The sequence below is a fragment of the Geotrypetes seraphini genome, chromosome 5 (assembly GCF_902459505.1).
Source record: "Geotrypetes seraphini chromosome 5, aGeoSer1.1, whole genome shotgun sequence".
NCBI classification, from domain to species: domain Eukaryota; kingdom Metazoa; phylum Chordata; class Amphibia; order Gymnophiona; family Dermophiidae; genus Geotrypetes; species Geotrypetes seraphini.
Window position 1 is genome coordinate 174,824,718 of NC_047088.1, and position 18,767 is coordinate 174,843,484.

Sequence of the window (18,767 nt, forward strand, 5' to 3'; positions counted from 1 at the left end):
GATACACAAATTTCACTATACAAATTCATTAGAAAGTGTAAACTAGGTCATTTTTTCAAAGATGCTTCAGCGTTTTCCACAAACTTTTTGAGGACCCCATCTTCATGGTGCCCCCTGGGACTCACTGATCCACACATTAAAGTTTTTCAACAATTAGTGGAAAGAGACAACCAACGCAGGGAATCTCACCAGTCAAGAATACATTCAAATCTCACGCACAATCAGAGAGAGGCCCTCATTCAGCTAGCCTAGGACTCTTCTATAACCATCCGCCCAACTGACAAAGGCGGCGGAATTGTAGTTTTAGATACAAAGAACTATCTTCAGGAAGTCCATAGACAATTATCTGATACTACGTGTTATCAGCCTTTAGCCAATGATCCTACTAACGACAGTGCAAGTGATTTCTGACATCTTAGTACAAGCACTTGAATGCTGAATATATATGAAGATCCAATTATTTTATTTCATAAGTCAGATATACACTTTATTTATCTACTCTTGCATTGAGAAGTCCTTCCTAGCTATATAACATAATAACATAACATAATAGCAAATTTCTAGACCGCATAACCCTTAGTTCAATGCGGTTAACAAAAGATTATGCTATGAGGAAATACAGGAATAAAGTGATATACTGAAATTTAATTAACCAAAAATTTGGAAAAAAGAAGTGTCTTCAAAAGTTTTCTGTAATGTTCATAAGATGTGGATCTAATCAATAATGGACAGAAATCTTTGTCGTAATAAGCTGCTTGACAGGAAAGACAATGCCCGTGATGTTTCTTACTTTTACCCTTAGCTTAAGGGAACGTAAATAGGGCATACTTTCAGGGATTTATACCGCCAACAGGGGTAGGTTACAGTGGTGTTAAGCTTTAGAAAGGGATATGGTGCCTTGATAAAACCCCTTCGGGTGAACCATGTTGGCGGTATAAATCCCTGAAAGCATGACCACAAGTTTTAAGCTAAATATTTAAACTATTTATACACAAAAGGTGGAAAAAAGTATTTATAAATTTAATAGTAAATTATGGAGGATCCAGTGAGTAAGTAATATATAAAGCCTGACACAATGAATTTGTATGAGTGCTAGGTAGTACTTCTGAGGATCTATAAACATTGTATTATTTATTGTGAAGAGAGTTAGGAGGGGTAAGAGAATATACACCTTTCCAATCTGAAGTTTGGGCTATACTCACAGGAAATTTAACTTGAACGATTGTGCTGTTTGGTCGATTGCTGTAATAGAGCACAAAGTTAATCCTGTTTAGGTGCTAAAGCATTATGCTATGAGAATGGACTGTAAACTGCATTCGCACACTGTAAAAGATGGTTAACAGGAATCATGTAAGGACACTAGCTGGGCCTGACACTAATGTGTAAAGGATATCATAGAAACATAGAAACATAGAAATAGACGGCAGATAAGGGCCCACGGCCCATCTAGTCTGCCCACCTTAATGTCCCTCCCCTACCTTTGCCCTGTGAATAGATCCCATGTGCCGATCCCATTTGGCCTTAAAATCAGGCACGCTTCATGCTTCATGAATCATTCACTTGAATAAGTGTGGTACTTCTAGTCAAACAAGTGAAAATTAGAGAGAGCAATAAGCATGAGATGACACCAGGATCGAGATCTCTATTAACACTGTTTCTGTTTGGATTATACTTTATGAAACAGCAAGAGGACTCCTGCTTTCCTCAGGATCTACCAACTGTTCTTTGGACTCCACCTCATGTGGTCAGGCTCTTTCTAAGGCTTTAAATACCACGAACTTTTATTTGCAATTGTCTGGAGATTTTATTCCAATTATAACCCGCTGCGCCCAGTCCAGCAACAATCTTTGCCAAATGATCATTAGGACGTCTTGATCTTATTGAGGGGGAGGGAGAGGGGTTCCCTTTAGTTTTGGTGTACCTTCTCGGGCAACCCTCAACTTCCACCATAAGAGGACCATTACATGTGTAAACAGTGTTGTATAGTAGCTAAGTAAATGTAACTAATTACTTAGGCAAAGGTTTCATCATTTTTACTTGTAAAGAAGTACAGGAAACATTTGTTTCGTTTACTTTTACTGAAGTACTAATTTCACCAATTTTTACTACTTTTACTCGGTTACATCTGAGGATGGAAATGATGATTCCTCAGTAAGCCAGATGAAACTGCATAATTTGGAGCAGGATTTTGTTTTTGCAGACCTTGTGACTCAAACAGTGGATCATCTCATCTTAAATTTTGCTGTTCAGGGAAATACAGTCTACACCTTTTATAGACCTTTTACAGAGAAAGTCTGCTTGTCTAACTTTAAGACTGAAGGGTTCCCACACATTTGACATTCTTCCATCAATTCTTGATGCTAACAGAATTTGCTATCAGATGAAAAGTTGTTATAAAACAATAGACAATTACAGTTTTGAGAGAGCCTTTTCTGAAATGGACAGCTTGATGATGAACTAGACGGCACAGAACTAATATATAAAGCATTAACATTACATTACATTAGTGATTTTTATTCCGTCATTACCTTGCGGATCAAGGCGGATTACAGAAGAGGATTTCTGGATATGTCCAGAGGTGTTACAGAGTAGAGCGGGTTGCTTCAGAGGATTGAAATGTTTCATTCGGTGTTAGTCTTCATGAATTTCTTGAATAGCAGGGTTTTTATTTCTTTTCTGAAAGTTTTGTAGTCTGGGGTCGCGATTAGTAGATTGGAGAAATGGTGGTCTAGTTTTGCTGCCTGTGTGGCTTGAAGGCCATCATACAGTTTTTTCCGTTTGATGTCTCTGATTGGAGGGTATGTGAATGGTGTCTGGGTTTTCCTGGTGTCAAGTATGTTTTTACATTGAAAATGGCTGTTATAGCATTGCACACAGCAAGATTGCATCTACTTTTACATGATCTGCCCATAGGTATTCCCAAAGGTGTAGTTTGGGGTGGAATTCAATATACGGGCATATTATATAAATTTGGTCAATTCTTTAATTGGATACTTCCATTTGGGTGTCTGAATGCAGCACAGGGAATGCACCTTCTATAAGGGCATCTGTATGCATAGACCGTTTTATAGAATACTAGAATAAATCATCAGAAACATGCACCCATGTACCTAAGTGTGGCACTTATGTGTGCAACTTACAGTATTCTGTAAGTTGTATGCATAAGTGGAAGACACGCTCACCTGCTGCCCACATGTACACTACCCTTCCATTTAAGCTCTAAGACAGTTGTGTGTGTATGTTACAGGAAATTGCTTTCCCACTTTGACATTTATCATTCTGTATAGTATGTGCTAGTATTCCTTAGTACGTTCTTCACTTGATGTCAATCCTATTAATCTCTAAATATACTTAGAGTCAATTTCTCAGTAATACATCCACAATCACTTCCAAGTTCAAAAAAGTTTTTATATCAAGTTACTTTTCTTTTTAACCCTCTTTAAATTCTTCTGGACCTCAGCGACACCACTCACTGCTCAAATACTCTCATACCAGTAAAGCTTTATGTGTCCAAATCTCTTCTTTGGGATTGTCTAAGGGTAATTCTTTGTTACTACAAAAAGCTTTTTTGTTGGCTAGGAAATGCATACTTTTACTATGGCGGCAGGCAGAGATACCTACCGATACTATGTGGAAAAATGAACTATTTACCTTGTTAAAGTATGAATAGTTGGATGTTAAGAATTGTGGCCTTGGTCGTTGGAAAAAATTCCGAGCTATTTGGGCTTCTGTTTGGGATAGCTTGTCCCATGGAGCCCGAAGTACTCTTTTGATTTTTTGACACTGGAGTGCGTGAGAGGATGGAATGGGGATGGGGGTGGATAATGATTTGTTTTTGTTGGATTCTTTCAGTCTCCACGAAAAAAACACACGGTAGATTCTCTTATCCTCAGTTTTGTTTAAGTTTGTTTTCGTTTTCAGAGTGTTGTATCTTTTATCCTGTATACAAATTTCTTAAATAAAAATATAACATATAAAAGCTTTATGTGTCCTATGGTCACTGATACATTAATATTGGGTATTTAATTATCTTCTCTCCTTTAAACTCTTTAGTCGTCAATTCGTGTAAGCTCAGTCTATCTATCGACTCTGTAAACTCCCTGGGAATGCTCAGGCCAACTCTTTTTGTAAGTTACCTAGAGCTGAAAGGTATTGGCGGGATAGAAAACACTAATGTAATCTATAGGATAAGATTCCTATCAAGCAATAATCTTTATTTTAGTTAGCTATCTTAAACTGAAAAGTTATCTTTACTTATCTTTTAGCTATTTTAATAACACAATCTGGGAAGGCTGGGTCCAACATGTTTCGCATAAAGCTTTTTCAAGGATCCTTGCCAGAGCCATCTCACGTCATCCAACCTCGCCAGCTTTAACGAGCTTTAAAAGAAATGTAACTTGGTAAAAGAACTTTTTTTGAACTTAGAAGTGATTGTATAGCATTCTATAGTATGCACTAACAACTGACACCTAGCTTTAGGTACCCTGCTAGAGAATGAGGGGGAGTATGTTCGTACACACAAAAGGTACAGGTACATGTGTATACCTTTTTCAGAGCAAGTATAAATTTCTGCAAGAGTATTTGCAAATTACTGAGGGTTATTGTCAACCCTATTTTATAAAGGCACAATTTTATAAAATAAAACAAATACATAAAGAATCCACTCATGAGGCAATATACAATTAAAAGTCCCAAACTGGGATAAGAACAGAACATTAAGTAACTTCTGCAGTGTTTTGCCTTATTTGTTGTACTTTGTGTTTAAATTTTAGCCTTTGGATATCTTAGTGGTATTACATGCATAGTATATTTATCTGACCGAATACAGCATTATAATTTGGCCAGAGGTTTAGGTTGATTTCGCAAGGTCTTTCTGAAAGACCAAATAACATTAAATTACTTATAGGGTAGATTTTGCAATCCCAAGGCCTAAACTTTGATATTAAATACCCTCAGAATAACATCATATCCATTGCTATGTTTGATTTAAAAAACATTTTAAAGGCATGGTTTTATATGAAAAAATGTTTTAAGCTTTGTAACGTAGCTTTAGGTAGTATATGATGGATTGTTGTGTAATTATATTTTAACTTTGTAAATTTGCTCTGAGCTTTAGGTGAGACAAAATAATAAATGCTGTAAAATAAAGGTAGCATCTGTAATAAATAAATGCTTTTTCCGAGGAGAAGCAAATATAATATTCTCACATGTGGGTGATGGAACCTGGTACAGACACTGCCAAGAGCACTACTGTCACGTACATCTGATTTCTCCTCAGCATGTCAAACTTTGAAATTTTTTTTTGTGCCTACTAGTTTTTATTTTATCGTCGTTCATTTTTCTCATTTTTTTTTAGTCACTCCCTCAAATTTGTTTAAATCTTATTCATTTTTGATTTTCCGGCTCTCGGACCACTTTAAGAACTTTTTTGCCCCAGAGATCTTCGATGTTTTTCGGCATACTTTTCATTTGAGCTGCCTGGGCCATCAAGCCTCTTGATTTTGCTTCAGTTGTTTTTCTCTTCGTGTCAAAGAGGGTGCCAAGTAACTTCAAGAAATGCATTCAACGATCCTCATAATTGCTGTGTTCAGTGTCTGTAAAACCCTGGCCTACGTTTCCAGCACTAGGGTCCTTGCTAGCTGTGATTCTGTAGGCGGAGCCTGTCTGTGATTGTTATGCGACAGGCTCCACCTGCAGCATCAGGCACCGCTTACAGAATCGGCCCCTATAAATGGTGCTCAAAAATGGGTGCTGTAAAAGATTGGTTCTATACTTTATTCTATAGAGGGCTTGCATCCTTCCTGAAATAGCACTTAGTGCTGGTTCCCATACCCAACTCTGGGCACCAGACTGCCTGCTGAAACTGCTCAAGTTGGATGCAGACACCCATTATTCTATAACACTTCCCATAACCTTTTGGAATGCTCCTGACCTGCCTATGCCCCTCCCATGGCTGTGGCCACGTGTTCTTTTTTGGTTTTTTTTTTGCTATGGGATGTAAGCACCCAGCGTTATAGAATAACACACAGCTGGATGTGCATGCAAATCCTAATTGATGCCAATTAATGTCAGTAATTGGTTGTCAGCGTCCAATTTGATGGTTACTAGCCAATTAATTTGAATGTGCATCTCAAAACTGTGCCCTAATCTGAGTACTATATATAGAATCTGAGTGGTTTCCGTATCTGTGGATTCGCTTATTCGCGATTTTTCGGCTGCTGACTCCGCCCCCCAATTACGCCGTCATTAAAGTTCCTTTTTCTTTTACTGTACCGATAAAAATGTTTATCGTTTACCATTCACTCTGAAAATCACTGCTTCCATGCGGTGTTGTCCGCGTTTCCGACTGAGAACTCTGCTAATTCCCTGGCCAGGGGAGAGCTGTTGACTGTCGCAGCATGATGAGAGTGGGGAGCGGGTGAGAAAGGCTTGCTGAGCTAGGAAATACCGCCAAGAGCTAGTCGGGGGCGGGGAGAGAGTGTAATTCTGTGGACTCTCGAGCGCAAGTGTTTTGATTTGAGTATTAACTAAGCTTTTCAGATATGGAGAAACTTCTCAGCGTTTGTGATGACGTGTGACAGGTGCTGCTGGCAGAGAAATCCTCTACGCACACACACAGTCTATGGCAGTTCTCTAAAAGATTTTGGGAACAGGTCCTGCGCCCTAACAGAACCTGGGTTAGTCACTGTTGGTAACAAGATATAGGGCTCAATGGACCCCTTCAGTCTCTCCCAGCATTGCAACTTTTATGTTCTCAGTCAAACGGGAAGAAGCAGACGCTCAATAGTTCACACGTGAACCCCCTTCTTCTTCTTTCCTGTTTGGTATCTTTGCCTCGCCTGTCTACTTCCCCCCGCTTCTTGTCTTCTAACTTCTCTTTTTAAAATCGTCTATGTCCTGCTCCAAGCCCTAAAATCGCTTGGAATCGCTGCTCCGAACCGCGAATAACAGTTGAAAAGTTATTTGCGGTTTCAATAGTAAAAACGATGGTGTTTTCACAAAACCGCAAATAACATAGAAAAAGTTATTTGCGGTTTTTCAGTATTTGCATCTGTGTTCCGCCTGCGTCCCCTGCGAATACAGAAGGAAAAATGTATTCACTGAACCCGGATGCACAGCTGTTATCATTTCCTGTGATGATGACTGACATTTTAAAAACCTCTAAGGCAAGCTTGCAAATCTTTCATGCATATGTATTAGAGAGAGCTTGACAATGTGGCCTTTTGGTGGCCCTTGAGGACTGCCGTTGGGCTTGCCTGCTTTAAAGAAGTATTTTTCCTATTGGGAATGGCAGTGTTTTTCTTTTATTAACTACTCTGTGAGTGTATACCCTTACAGTAATGTTATCTTATGTAGGTTTCACTATCAAAAATGAAAGAGATTATACAGATAAATTGTCAAGAAGCAAAGACAATGCATTATAATCTTAGAACAGTGTTTCTCAACTTGTTCAAGCCAAGTACTCCCTAAGCTTAACAAATACCAACCAAGTATCCCTGTCCAAGCTCCACCCCAGACCCACCCAAGTCTCACCCCAGACCCGCACAAGCTCCACCCCTGACTTCACCCCCCCCAAATAATAGTACTAATTGTAATGCAATTTCTTCCATCCATTTTTCATATACACACAATATAATCTTATTAATACATAATGGTCACCACAAAATTAAATAAAACACAAAGCACACTGTACGCAGGAGATGGGGACAGGTTGCAGGAAGATCCTTTACCGCGATAAGCTCAGCGGCAACCCGATTCTCTAATCGGCGTCTGTAACATGGACGTCGGTTAGAGAATCAAGTTCTTATGCGGGCTTAGGCGCGATTCTGTATAGGACGCCCGTGTGCGATTCTCAAAAGCCACTTAGGCAGCTGCTGAGACCGTGCATCCTGCGCAGAATCCAGGCCCTAATGCCTAATGTTTTAGTTTTTGTGCACCGCTGAATACTTATGTACAAGCAGTATATCAAATACAGTAAATACAATGCAATACAATCTCCAACTATCCGCTTTCTCAGTACATATTGGGCATTTTCCCATTATGTTAGAATAGGGGTGAGCAGCCATAGCCCTTGAGGGTCACATCCCAATTGAGTTTTCATGATTTCCACAAAGAATGCTCATGAGACCTATTTTCATGTAATGGAACCAAAATCAATCTCATGGAAGTCTTGAAAACGCAATAGGGTAGTGGCTCACGCCTGTGATAGAAGAATTTGATGTCGCCAAAATCCAATGAGAGAACTTCAGAGATGACACACCAGTATGCTCTGAAATGATACAAAAACTAATAACTGGGAAATATCCCAAACATTTATGTCAAATATATTTTATTGAGCCCAAGAGAAACAATATACAAAGCAATATAACAATACAGCAATACTGGCTCACAGTTTCAGCATAAACCCCTCCAATTCCCCCCTAACACTCCCCCCCACCCATCTAACCCCTCCCAGTCCTCCTTCACCAAGATGCAAGCAGTAGAATCAAACCAAGACACAACACAGAAAACAAGTTAACAGTTCAATAATCGGCTACGTGCCACTGGAGTCATGGTATTCCAGATCCCAAATATTTATAAAAACTTCATATGTTTTGTAGCCGTCCATTGTATAATATGCAATGGTTGTACAAGAGTATTAGCTGCCCAAGGCAAACTTTCAGTCTTGCATCCACTTCTAGTTATCTTTCAGGCCCTTAGCCCCCCCCCCATCCCCTCAAGATTTTCAGCATTAATGACTATCCGAGAGCAATTTTTAGGTTTTTCCAAAAATGCATATATGGACCTCACACTTGTAAATATTAAACTTTGTTTTGAATGTACATATGTAATGAGGAAACAGGTCGCTGAAGCGATTGACTGCTTAACAGTATAAATTGCGTAAAGACAATATGAAAGCTTGAGAGCCCTGAAGAAACGGCTGAGACCCGTGAAACGTTAGCTGCAAACGAGACATCATAAAAGTCAGATAGCACAATATTAAAAACTGTTGCTTAAAGTCCCAGTCGCGGTTGAAAAAAATTGAAAAGGCATTTAGTCATTCTAAGCGGACGTTTTTTGAGCTGATGATGTGGGCGGAGGTGGTTTGTTTGAGCTTATGCTCTGCCAAAGACCTGAGGCTTTTTCTTCCGGTAGAAGTGACTTTTCAGTAGAAATAAAGTGGTGCACTTGTTATTTATTTATTTAAATCCCACTTTCACCTGTCCTATACTGTATTTATTTCATATGTAATGAGGGCAATTTCCAAAATCCATTTATCCAGATTATTTGATCATTACCTGTCCTCCCTCTAACTAAAAGCACATTCTGAAGGTTCCTTGTAGGTGCATAGCAGGATCCATTGGTTTGCTTTGACTACAGCGTTTCTCTGCTATTCCCAAGAAGCTGCCGTGCAGTTTGCCTAGTGGTTAAACCACCTCTTGTAAGGTGCTCCCTCTGTGATGTTGTGTATTCAAGAGAATGTCACTGTGGGGTCCTTTTATTAAGGCGCGCTAACCAATTTAGTGCATGCTAACTGATTTAGCGTGCGCGGTAAATGCTAAGGCGCCCATAGAATATAATGGGCGCCTTAGCATTTAACGTGCGCTTATCTTTAGCGCATGCTAAATTGGTTAGCCCACCTTAGTAAAAGGACCCCTGTATGAGGCAGCTGAGAGTCACTTTTCCCTGTCTTACACTTTTCTTATTCTGCATAGAGGGTTGAGAGTTGGAAAGGGGAAGGAGTAAATCGCGGACCTGACGGACCTCGCGGATCTAAAACCGCACGTCCTTAAAAATCTGAGGTCCGTGTCACTTGTAGTTAGTTTCTGGCTCTGACAGACCTCGATGACAATTTAGCGCTGACGGATTCGTCTCAGCATAGGGAGGGGAAAGTATTAGGATCCGTCAGCGATAAAATGTCATAGAGCTGCGGACCTCCGATTTTTAAATTTACTGGGGCTGCAGGAAACCAGTTTAAAGGATTTGTTTTAGAGCCACTCCAGCACTAGTCTCTGGCTCTGACAGACCTCGGTGACATTTTTTAGCGCTGACGGATCCTAATACTTTTCCCTCCCTATGCTGAGACGGATCCGTCAGCGCTAAATTGTCATAGAGGTCTGTCAGAGCCAGAAACTACAAGTGGCACGGACCTCAGATTTTTAAGGACGTGCGGTTTTAGATCCACAAGGTTCGTCTGGTCCGTGAGGTCTGCGTTTTACCCCTTCCCATTGGAAAGGTATCCTATATATACTGGGTAAGATAGCGTGGGGAGTTGTAAAGAATGGCCATTTGTTTGTGAAGGGAATGTTTCTCTTTGAGGTGTAATACTGCTAAAAAAAACAATGAAGTGAGGAAAAGTGTGCCTAGATGTGACCATTTTGTTTTGGGGGTTTTTAAAAAACAAACTAACAAAAAAAGGTTTTTATTGAGTTTTATATTTTATAAATACAACAACATCTAATAATAGAAATAAGCAGGAACAGTCAGGTCTATCGCATTATTCCTTCACGAAGACCTACAGAAGACAAAAGCACCCCCCCCCAAAGAGCCCTCCCCCCTGCACTCCGGTGTCAGAAGTTCAATAAAGAACTTGACCATTTTGTTTTATTTTCACCTACTTCTCTGTCAAGACTTGGAACAGTCATAAGAAAAGAATCCTGCTACCTAAAATTCAGAGAAAGCTGAAAACATTTCTTTACCAAAAACTTAGGATCGATCAATCATTTACTACCTTGAACTGATCAATCAATTACTACCTTGATCAATTACTACCCTGATCAAACTGAATATTTGTCCAATAGGTTTTAACCAGCTTCAGCATTGTAAAGCAGACTATACTATATAACTTGTTTTATACTAAATTGTATGTAATTGTTAGCTCTGGCAGAAAATGCCAAGGCCCTTCTTTTGCACTTTCTGCAATTGATGTCTTGTTCTCTGTAAGCTCTCCATGTATTGTATGGGCTCTTAACTTTGTAAATTATCATGAACCTATGTAGGCACAGTGTGATCCACAAATATTAGATTTTTTAAAAACATTTCTGCACACATGTGAGTTTTCCATAATTCTTGTTCTGTGTTTTCTTTAATGTTCTTGAAAGAATGACGTGTTATTTTCTCACTTGGCTTGAAGCATAGCTATTCTTTTTAAATGCCTAAGGAGTCGGATATTGTAAGATATTTTGAGCATATTTAAATCAGGCAGTTTGGCAAAGTAATTTTGACTTCCTTTCTTTAGCTCAAGTTGATATTCTGGCATATTTGACAACTAGAGCGGATTATTTTTAACACCCTGCTTTAGACCAACAAAAGAGTTCATCTCAGCCCTTCCCCCCTCCCCGCCCCTGCATTAAAATTAATACCTTAGTTGGCAGAGATGCCATCTTCCTTTGCCCAGTTCCAGTTGTTAGAGATATCAGGAGAGTGAATGGCTGACTCAGAGCTGGATAACAAGGGCCATGCATAGTGTTGTGCAGGCATTGATTCTGAGTAGGGTGGATTATTATAATGCACTATACTTAGGAGTCTCTAAAGTGAAAATGAGAGCTCTGTATTTGTTGATTAACTCTGCAGCAAGATTGATTACAGGCTTCCCCAGCGATTGGATGGCCGGGAACTTCCTCTCCTACGTCAGAATTGACGTCGGGGGAAGGCTTGTGAGCCGGCCACTTGTGCAGTTGCTGCACGCGCCTGGCCCATCCCTGTTGCTGTGTCGGTGGCGTCGTCGGTGGTGGTGGGGGGAGTGTGTTGGGTGGCTGGGGCAGAGAGGCAGGGAAAAATTGGACGCGGCTGCGGTTTCAGTGGGTGGGAGAGGCAGGGAGAGATCCTGGGTGGCGGTCAGCCTGCGTAACCCCAACAGGTGTCCCGCGTACCTCCTAGGGTACGTGTACCGCAGGTTGAGAAACACTGATTTAGAACAATAAGTAAATCTAAACAGAAAAAATGGATGAAGACTAATGAAAATCCTTTTTTCTTTTTTAGCCACTACTTGTTCAAGCAATTTTCAATGGGGATCCAGAGGAGATTCGGATGTTAATCTATAAAACTGAAGATGTCAATGCTTTGGTAAGTAACTGGAGCCTGTGAAATCGGTTGCTTTTGTGGTTTATTCCCCTTAAAATACATTTTATTCTGCAAGTAAGAGACCAGTCAAATCTACCGAGAGGGACACCTGACCTCCCCACAGTCTACTTGAGCTTCCTGTTTGCAAGCTAGTATAAATGGAGAGCATGTCTTGAATTTCTAAAGAGCCTCTTAATTAATTAGGTTTTCTGGAGCAGAGGTCAGGCCATTTAGGATTTCTGTTTGAATTCTTTTGGCCACAGCTCTCACAAGACAGCTAAAAACTGCCACTGTACCAGATTCTCCCATAGGAATGGATTGGCTCATTTGTGGCTAGGACCACGGGGAACAGTTATAAATAAGCAGAGGTTTTTAGCCAAAAATCTTTCACTCAGTTTTCTGCTCTACTTGTGAGAGCCTTTATTTATAGTAAATAACATGTTGAAATGTCGCAATTAACCATTCACAGCTTCCTTTGGTATTTGCCGCTTCTAGTAAAAGCAGCTGATATAGCAGTAAAATGAATTCTTACACAAACCTGATTTCATAAAAGAATTTCTTTGGGCACAAATTAGATCAGTATATTTGATAAATGTGGCCTGTAGGCTTTCCATGGATTTCTAAGCTTAGCAGCTTGCCGATTTATAGGACCTTCAGATGTATCAGTACTTTCTAGCTCATGCTTGTGATGCTTTAGAGGAGTAGTCTAGTGATTAAAGTACCAGCCTTGATTTCTAGGGGAACCCGGCACAAATCTTACTGCTGCTCCTTGTGATCCTGTGAAAGTCATTAAGGGGGGAGGGGGTAATTCATCAAATGGCGTTAGGGCTGTAAGTTGTGTTAAGTGACCCTTAATGACCTAAACAGCCCTTTCCTCCTAAACCCTCTGCTCCTCCTCCTTCTTTCTCCATCTCAGTAAATAATACTGTCATTGTTCCAGTCTCTGCTCGCAACCTTGGAGTGGTCTTCGATTCTGACCTCTCATTTTCTATGCATATCCAACAAGCTGCTAAGACCTGTCGCTTCTGTCTCTTCGATATCACCAAAATTCGCTCCTTTCTCTCTGAGCACACTACCCGGACCCTCGTCCAAGCTCTCGTAACCTCACGCTTAGATTACTGCAGTCTATTTCTATCTGGTATCCCGCAGTGTCGCCTCTTTCCCCTTGCAATATGTGCAAAACTCTGCTGCGCGACTCATCTTCTACCAACCTCGCTACGCTCATGCCCCCCCCCCTCCTTAAGTCATTTCACTGCCTCCTTATCTGCCATCGCATACAGTTCAAGATCTTATTACTGACTTACTAGTATGTTCATTCTGCTGCCCCTCAATATCTCTCCTCTCTTCTCTTTCCTTATACACCTCCCAGAGAACTCCATTCTTCAGATAAGCTGCTCATAGCTTTATCCTTCTCCTCCACTGCCAATTCCAGACTTCGTTCCTTCATCTAGCTGCCCCCTATGCCTGGAATAAATTACCTGAGTTTGTCTGTCAAACCCCTTCCCTTGTTTAAAAGAAGACTGAAAACCCACCTTTTTTGTTATAACTTTCAATCCTTAACCCTACTCCTCTGCCCTCCAACGCAGCCAGCTGATTAACTGTTCCCCTTAACTGTATCCATGACATCTTGTTTGTCTGACTTGGCTGTTTAGATTGTAAGCTCTTTCGAGCAGGGACTGTTTTCTTCATCTTTGTGACTCTGCAGCACTGTGCATCTGGTAGCGCTGTAGAAATAATTAATAGTAGTAGTAGTAAAGCCACTTTTTAAAAAAACTTTTATTTATGAAAAATAATACAAAACTCCAGTAGCAAAAATAGAAACATTACAAAGTAATAAACCAAAATGAGAACTCCACCCCCCTTAAAACAGGCAATAAACAAGCCGCTAAGAAAGAATCCGTAAGCAGTGTATGGGGAGAAGACACCCTCCCCCCCCACAAACACACTTCTTTGCTCCTGGGCAGAAAGAGAGAATACATTAAAAAAATTTGCAATGCCAATATTTTAGGATATACTGTATTGTCCCATGACAATTATGCATTCCAAATCTTATGGTAACTTACAAATCGAAGTACAAAAATAATAGCGAAATACCACTATATCAAACAATACACATCAGTATTGTCAAGCCTTCATCTATCCAGGCATCCTATACGGCCTCAGAAATGGAGCCTACGCACAGCAATGCAGTCACAAACTGAGACAATCCGCGTAGTAGAAATACTCCTGCTCCAATCATTGGCCTTTAGAACTATTTTTTAAGTGCTATTTTTTAATCACTATTTTGTAATATAAACCCTACACCACTCAATATTTAAGATGTGGTTTTAAATACGTAATGCTTATTCAAAAAATCTGCATCAAATACTGTGTGTAATATCAAAATTTGAAAAACTCGACCACAAAAACTTATCTTATTTGTTTAGTAGTCTTCACTGTCGGAGTCTTAATAGTAAAATCTCAATTCATGTCCATTCGCCAACGCGGCCAGCGTTTCGCGGGAATTGCATACATCCGCTGCATCAGGGCCACCTGGACATTACCACACACATCCTCAATCAGTGCATTCGGTCACAGCTTTTCAAACTTACAAATCGCCCATTTTGAAAAGCCGTCAATTTAGACATTAAACAAATATAGTCCAATTTAACAAGCACAGTACTCAGTGAAGGAGTTGTAGGCTATTTCTACAAGCATGCCAAATTCAATTTTGCTGCTACAAATAAGTAGGTAGCAAACCTATGGGCTGGTTTTGGCATCCCAGGAGGCCGCTGATGAAGGAGACAGAAGGCTAGAGTCGTAGGGTATGAGGAATCCAGCATGGTAGCCAAGCAACGCAAAACCTCAGTCCAGAAAGAGTATACCTTCGGACTTTCCCACCAAATATAGAAAAGGTCCCTCTAACAAATTTCTGAGCTGTGGGGAAACATTTTTTGAATGCAAGCTGGAGTAAGAAGAATTTAAAACCATTTTCCACCAAAGAAACAAATATAGAGACCTTAAACAGATGGGAGCAGATCAGAATCCAATAAAAAATTAGTTAACAGAGGGAAAAATTAGAGTTAACAGAGATATCAGAATCCAATACTGTGTGGTATACTGTTGTCTTAAATATCACTCCCTACGAGCTGTGTAAAAAATCTTAGGGTTTTGTTGGTCTAGCAATGCCTGATATAATTTATTTATGCCCCCTCTCCCAGTGCCCGTTCTCAAAGCTATTTCCATCAGTTTCTCTGTTAACTCTAATTTTTCCCTTCCCTTATGCTTTAAAAAGGCACACCGTTGATGATAATGAAAAAGATCCTTATCGGGAATACCACATTCAGTCGCAAGCTCTTCAAAGGGGAGAGTTTTCCCATCCACCCATAGTTGATTTAGTGTTTTCAAAGAGTGCTTGGCCTAATTAAAAAAAAGTCCTATCCTGTTGATTTGGTGGAAACTCAGGTAAATAAGAGATGGCAGTAAGGAGAAAATATCTCTGATCAGGAAATAACTTGGCTCGGCGACATATCCAAGTAGCTAAGGGTATCCACATGAAAAAATTAACCTCTTGATGAAGCTGTAGCAGCCTATCCAAGGGGGAGCCATAGCAATGCCCAGAGGAATGGTTTCTAGCAGTTCGTGCCCCAAACAAAGCCAAGGTTTGGAAAGGCTATGTATCCATTCTGCTACAATCTGTAATTGAGCAGCCTCAATTTTGTTAGCCTCTCATGACACACTGAAAATGGATTTTTCATCTAAAATTCTGGGTTTTATTCTGGATTCTTCACTTTCATTATCTAATCAAATTAATCATGTTACAAAAAAATGTTTTTTTGGTTTTTTTTTTCAGTTTAAAGATGCTTAGAAGAGTGCGTCATCTTTTTTTTCAGCAACATTTTGCAATTCTGATTCAGACCATTATTTTATCTCAGCTGGATTATGGCAATTCGCTTTATGCTTGTTTAACTAAATGTAATTTGAGGAGGCTACAACTTATCCAGAATACGGAGGCTAAATTGATATACGGTAAACATAAATATGACCATGTCACACCTTTGCTGAGATCCCTTCATTGGCTTCCTGTCTACTGGAGGATCCAATTTAAGTGTTCGACTGTAATTTTTAAAATCCTGTATGGTATTTTTTCTCCTTTGGTCTGTTTCACTTAATTCACAAGAAATCTCTAATTCTAGAAGCTCTCAGAAATCAAAACTTGGCTTTCCCACTGTTAAAAGAATTAAAACTTTTGCCAATTTTTGTCGATCATTTTCTTTTTTATTTGTAAAAGTTTGAAATGACCTTCCTTCTATAATTAGAGATCTCTCTCATCTACTTACTTTTTGTAAAGCATTGAAGACCTATTTATTTCAGAAATTTACTAATGATTTTTATTTTTCAAATAATCAACCATAAAAGATAAAATTTTGGCCTAAAAGATATAACTTCTGTTCTAATCTCCTGTATAATTTATTATTTTTTTGTTAACTTAGTCGAGCCCTCCTGCTGGGATGAATTGCTATATAAAATCAAAGATTAAATTAGATCAGATAAAGTGCAAAATGAGGGAGACCCATTCCTCCTCTAAATTTTGGCTGGTATAGCATCGCTCTTCTGACCTGTGGAGATTTTTTCTTCCAAATATAGGAGAACTAATGCTACTTTTTCTAAAAATAGCGCAGCAATATTTAAGTCACTGCACATTAGGGAGTAATGAGATGCAAAATATGATAAATGCCTGTTTTGCATCTCATTACTATGTAAGGGCCCAAAAACTATGGTAAAATAACTCCAGCTTTTTGCTAGGGTTATTTTACCATCTGAGTGCATTGGGCCATGCAAAGTCACAACCTGATGCTCATGGTCTGCAGTGCTGGGTTCCCCCCCCATACCACCACAGACCTAACCCATCTGTCCAGCCCCCCAAGGCCTGCCCCCCCCATCATGACTACCTGACATCACTGATGGTTCGGGAGGGATCCAGGGCTCTTTGGCCAGAAGCAATGTCCAATCGCTCCTGGCCACTCCTAGCAGTAGTCATGCGAGACTGCTGCTAGGGATGCTATTTTGATGCTCCTGGGTCACAGGAATAACGCTGCTTGCGAGGTGGCTCACAAGCAGCATTATTCCTGTAAGATGGAATTCAGCAACCTGTTGTACCAGGATACCGCAGTTGCTGAATCCCACAGGGCATCAAGATGGGGTAGAGGACAAACCTGGACAACACCTTGATGAATTTCCCCCCCCCCCCCTTTAATCTTCCATTAGGTATAAAATTCAATTCTGACCCCCCTCCTTGGCCAGGGAAATATAATGCCTTCAGAAAGGGATATTACCAGTGGTGTGCCTCAAGGTTCATTTCTTGGGCCTGCTCTTTTTTACATTTTTGTAAGCGATATTGCTGAAGGGCTGTTTGATAAGAATTGCCTCTTTGCGGATGATGCAAAAATCTGCAATAGAGTAGACACCTCTGATGGTATGGATAACAAGAGGAAGAATCTAGTGAAGCTTGAGAAATGGTCTGAAATGTGGCAGCCAAGATTTAATGCTAAGGGAATGCAAGGTCATGCATTTGGACTGCAAGAACCTGAGGGAACGATACAGTTTAAGCCCACCAGGACAGATAGGGAAAATGCTTGTATATAAACCACTTTGAGTTTGGTTGTAAAACTACAAAAAGACGGTATACAAGTCCCAATTCCTGTCTCTTTAAGAGGTGAAGAACTTTTGCGCATGAAGGAGGAGTGGGACTTGGGTGTGATAGCATGGGTTCATAGACAGTAACGTGGAAGACAAAGGCGCGCGCCGACAACTGAGCGCAAGATGGAGGCGCGCGCCGAAGAAAAAGACTGTTTTTAGGGGCTGCGATGGGGGGTTTTGTTGGGGAGCCCCCCAACTTTACTTAATATAGATAGCGGCGGCGTTGTGGGGGGTTTGGGGGGTTGTAACCCCCCCACATTTTAGTGAAAACGTAACTTTTTCCCTAAAAACAGGGAAAAAGTTAAGTTTACAACCCCCCAAACCCCCCACAACGCCCCCACAACGCGGCGCGATCTGTATAAAGTAAAGTGGGGGGGTTCCCCCCCACACCCCCCGACGTAGCCCCTAAAAACAGTCTTTTTCTTCGGTGCGCACCTCCGCACTGCGCTCAGTTGTCTGCTCGCGCCTTTGTCCCGGCGCGCTTTTGACCTGACACCGATAGCATGTGATGATCTAAATGTGGCCAGGTTGAAAAGGTGACGGTTAAAGCTAGAAGGATGCTTTAGTGCATAGGGAAAGGTGTGTATAAATCTGGAGACCGCACCTTCAAAAAGATATAAACGAGATGGCATTAGTACAGAAGAAGGCTATTAAAATGGTTGGTGGTATACATCATAATGTGTACAGGGACAGACTCAAAGATAGTAACACTGTAATGCAAATTCTTAAAGATGGAAAGGTGAGGTGAATAGAATAACTTCAAACCAGCCAAATCCTCACTCGACAGGAAAAGATGCACAATGGAAGAACAGACCAATTTGTATCTTTCTTCTCATTTCTTTATTGAAAATTCTTCATTCAAACATTCTTGCTCCAAGCAATACTGCCCGACGGGACCCGTTTCGCCAACAGTGGCTTTTTCAAGGGTTCCAGCAGGGAGCACTCATTTTAGCTTCCTCATACTTTCAGGGCAGGAGCTCAGCGAGAGGGAGAATTAGAAGGCCTTGAGCATGCGCAAATGCTTGCTCAAGGCCCGGCAGAGGCAG

General features: G+C 40.4%; 1 protein-coding gene across 13 annotated transcripts in view; it reads left to right on the forward strand.

Annotated features, from left to right (window-relative positions):
- The window catches only part of ANKRD44 (ankyrin repeat domain 44), a 417,689-nt gene that overhangs the window by 169,938 nt on the left and 228,984 nt on the right, over nucleotides 1-18,767 (forward strand). For all 13 annotated transcript variants that reach the window (XM_033944467.1, XM_033944471.1, XM_033944473.1 and 10 more), the window contains exon 2: nucleotides 11,962-12,045. In XM_033944467.1, coding sequence (XP_033800358.1) covers nucleotides 11,962-12,045 — 84 coding nt within the window. The remainder of the gene's footprint in view (nucleotides 1-11,961; nucleotides 12,046-18,767) is intronic.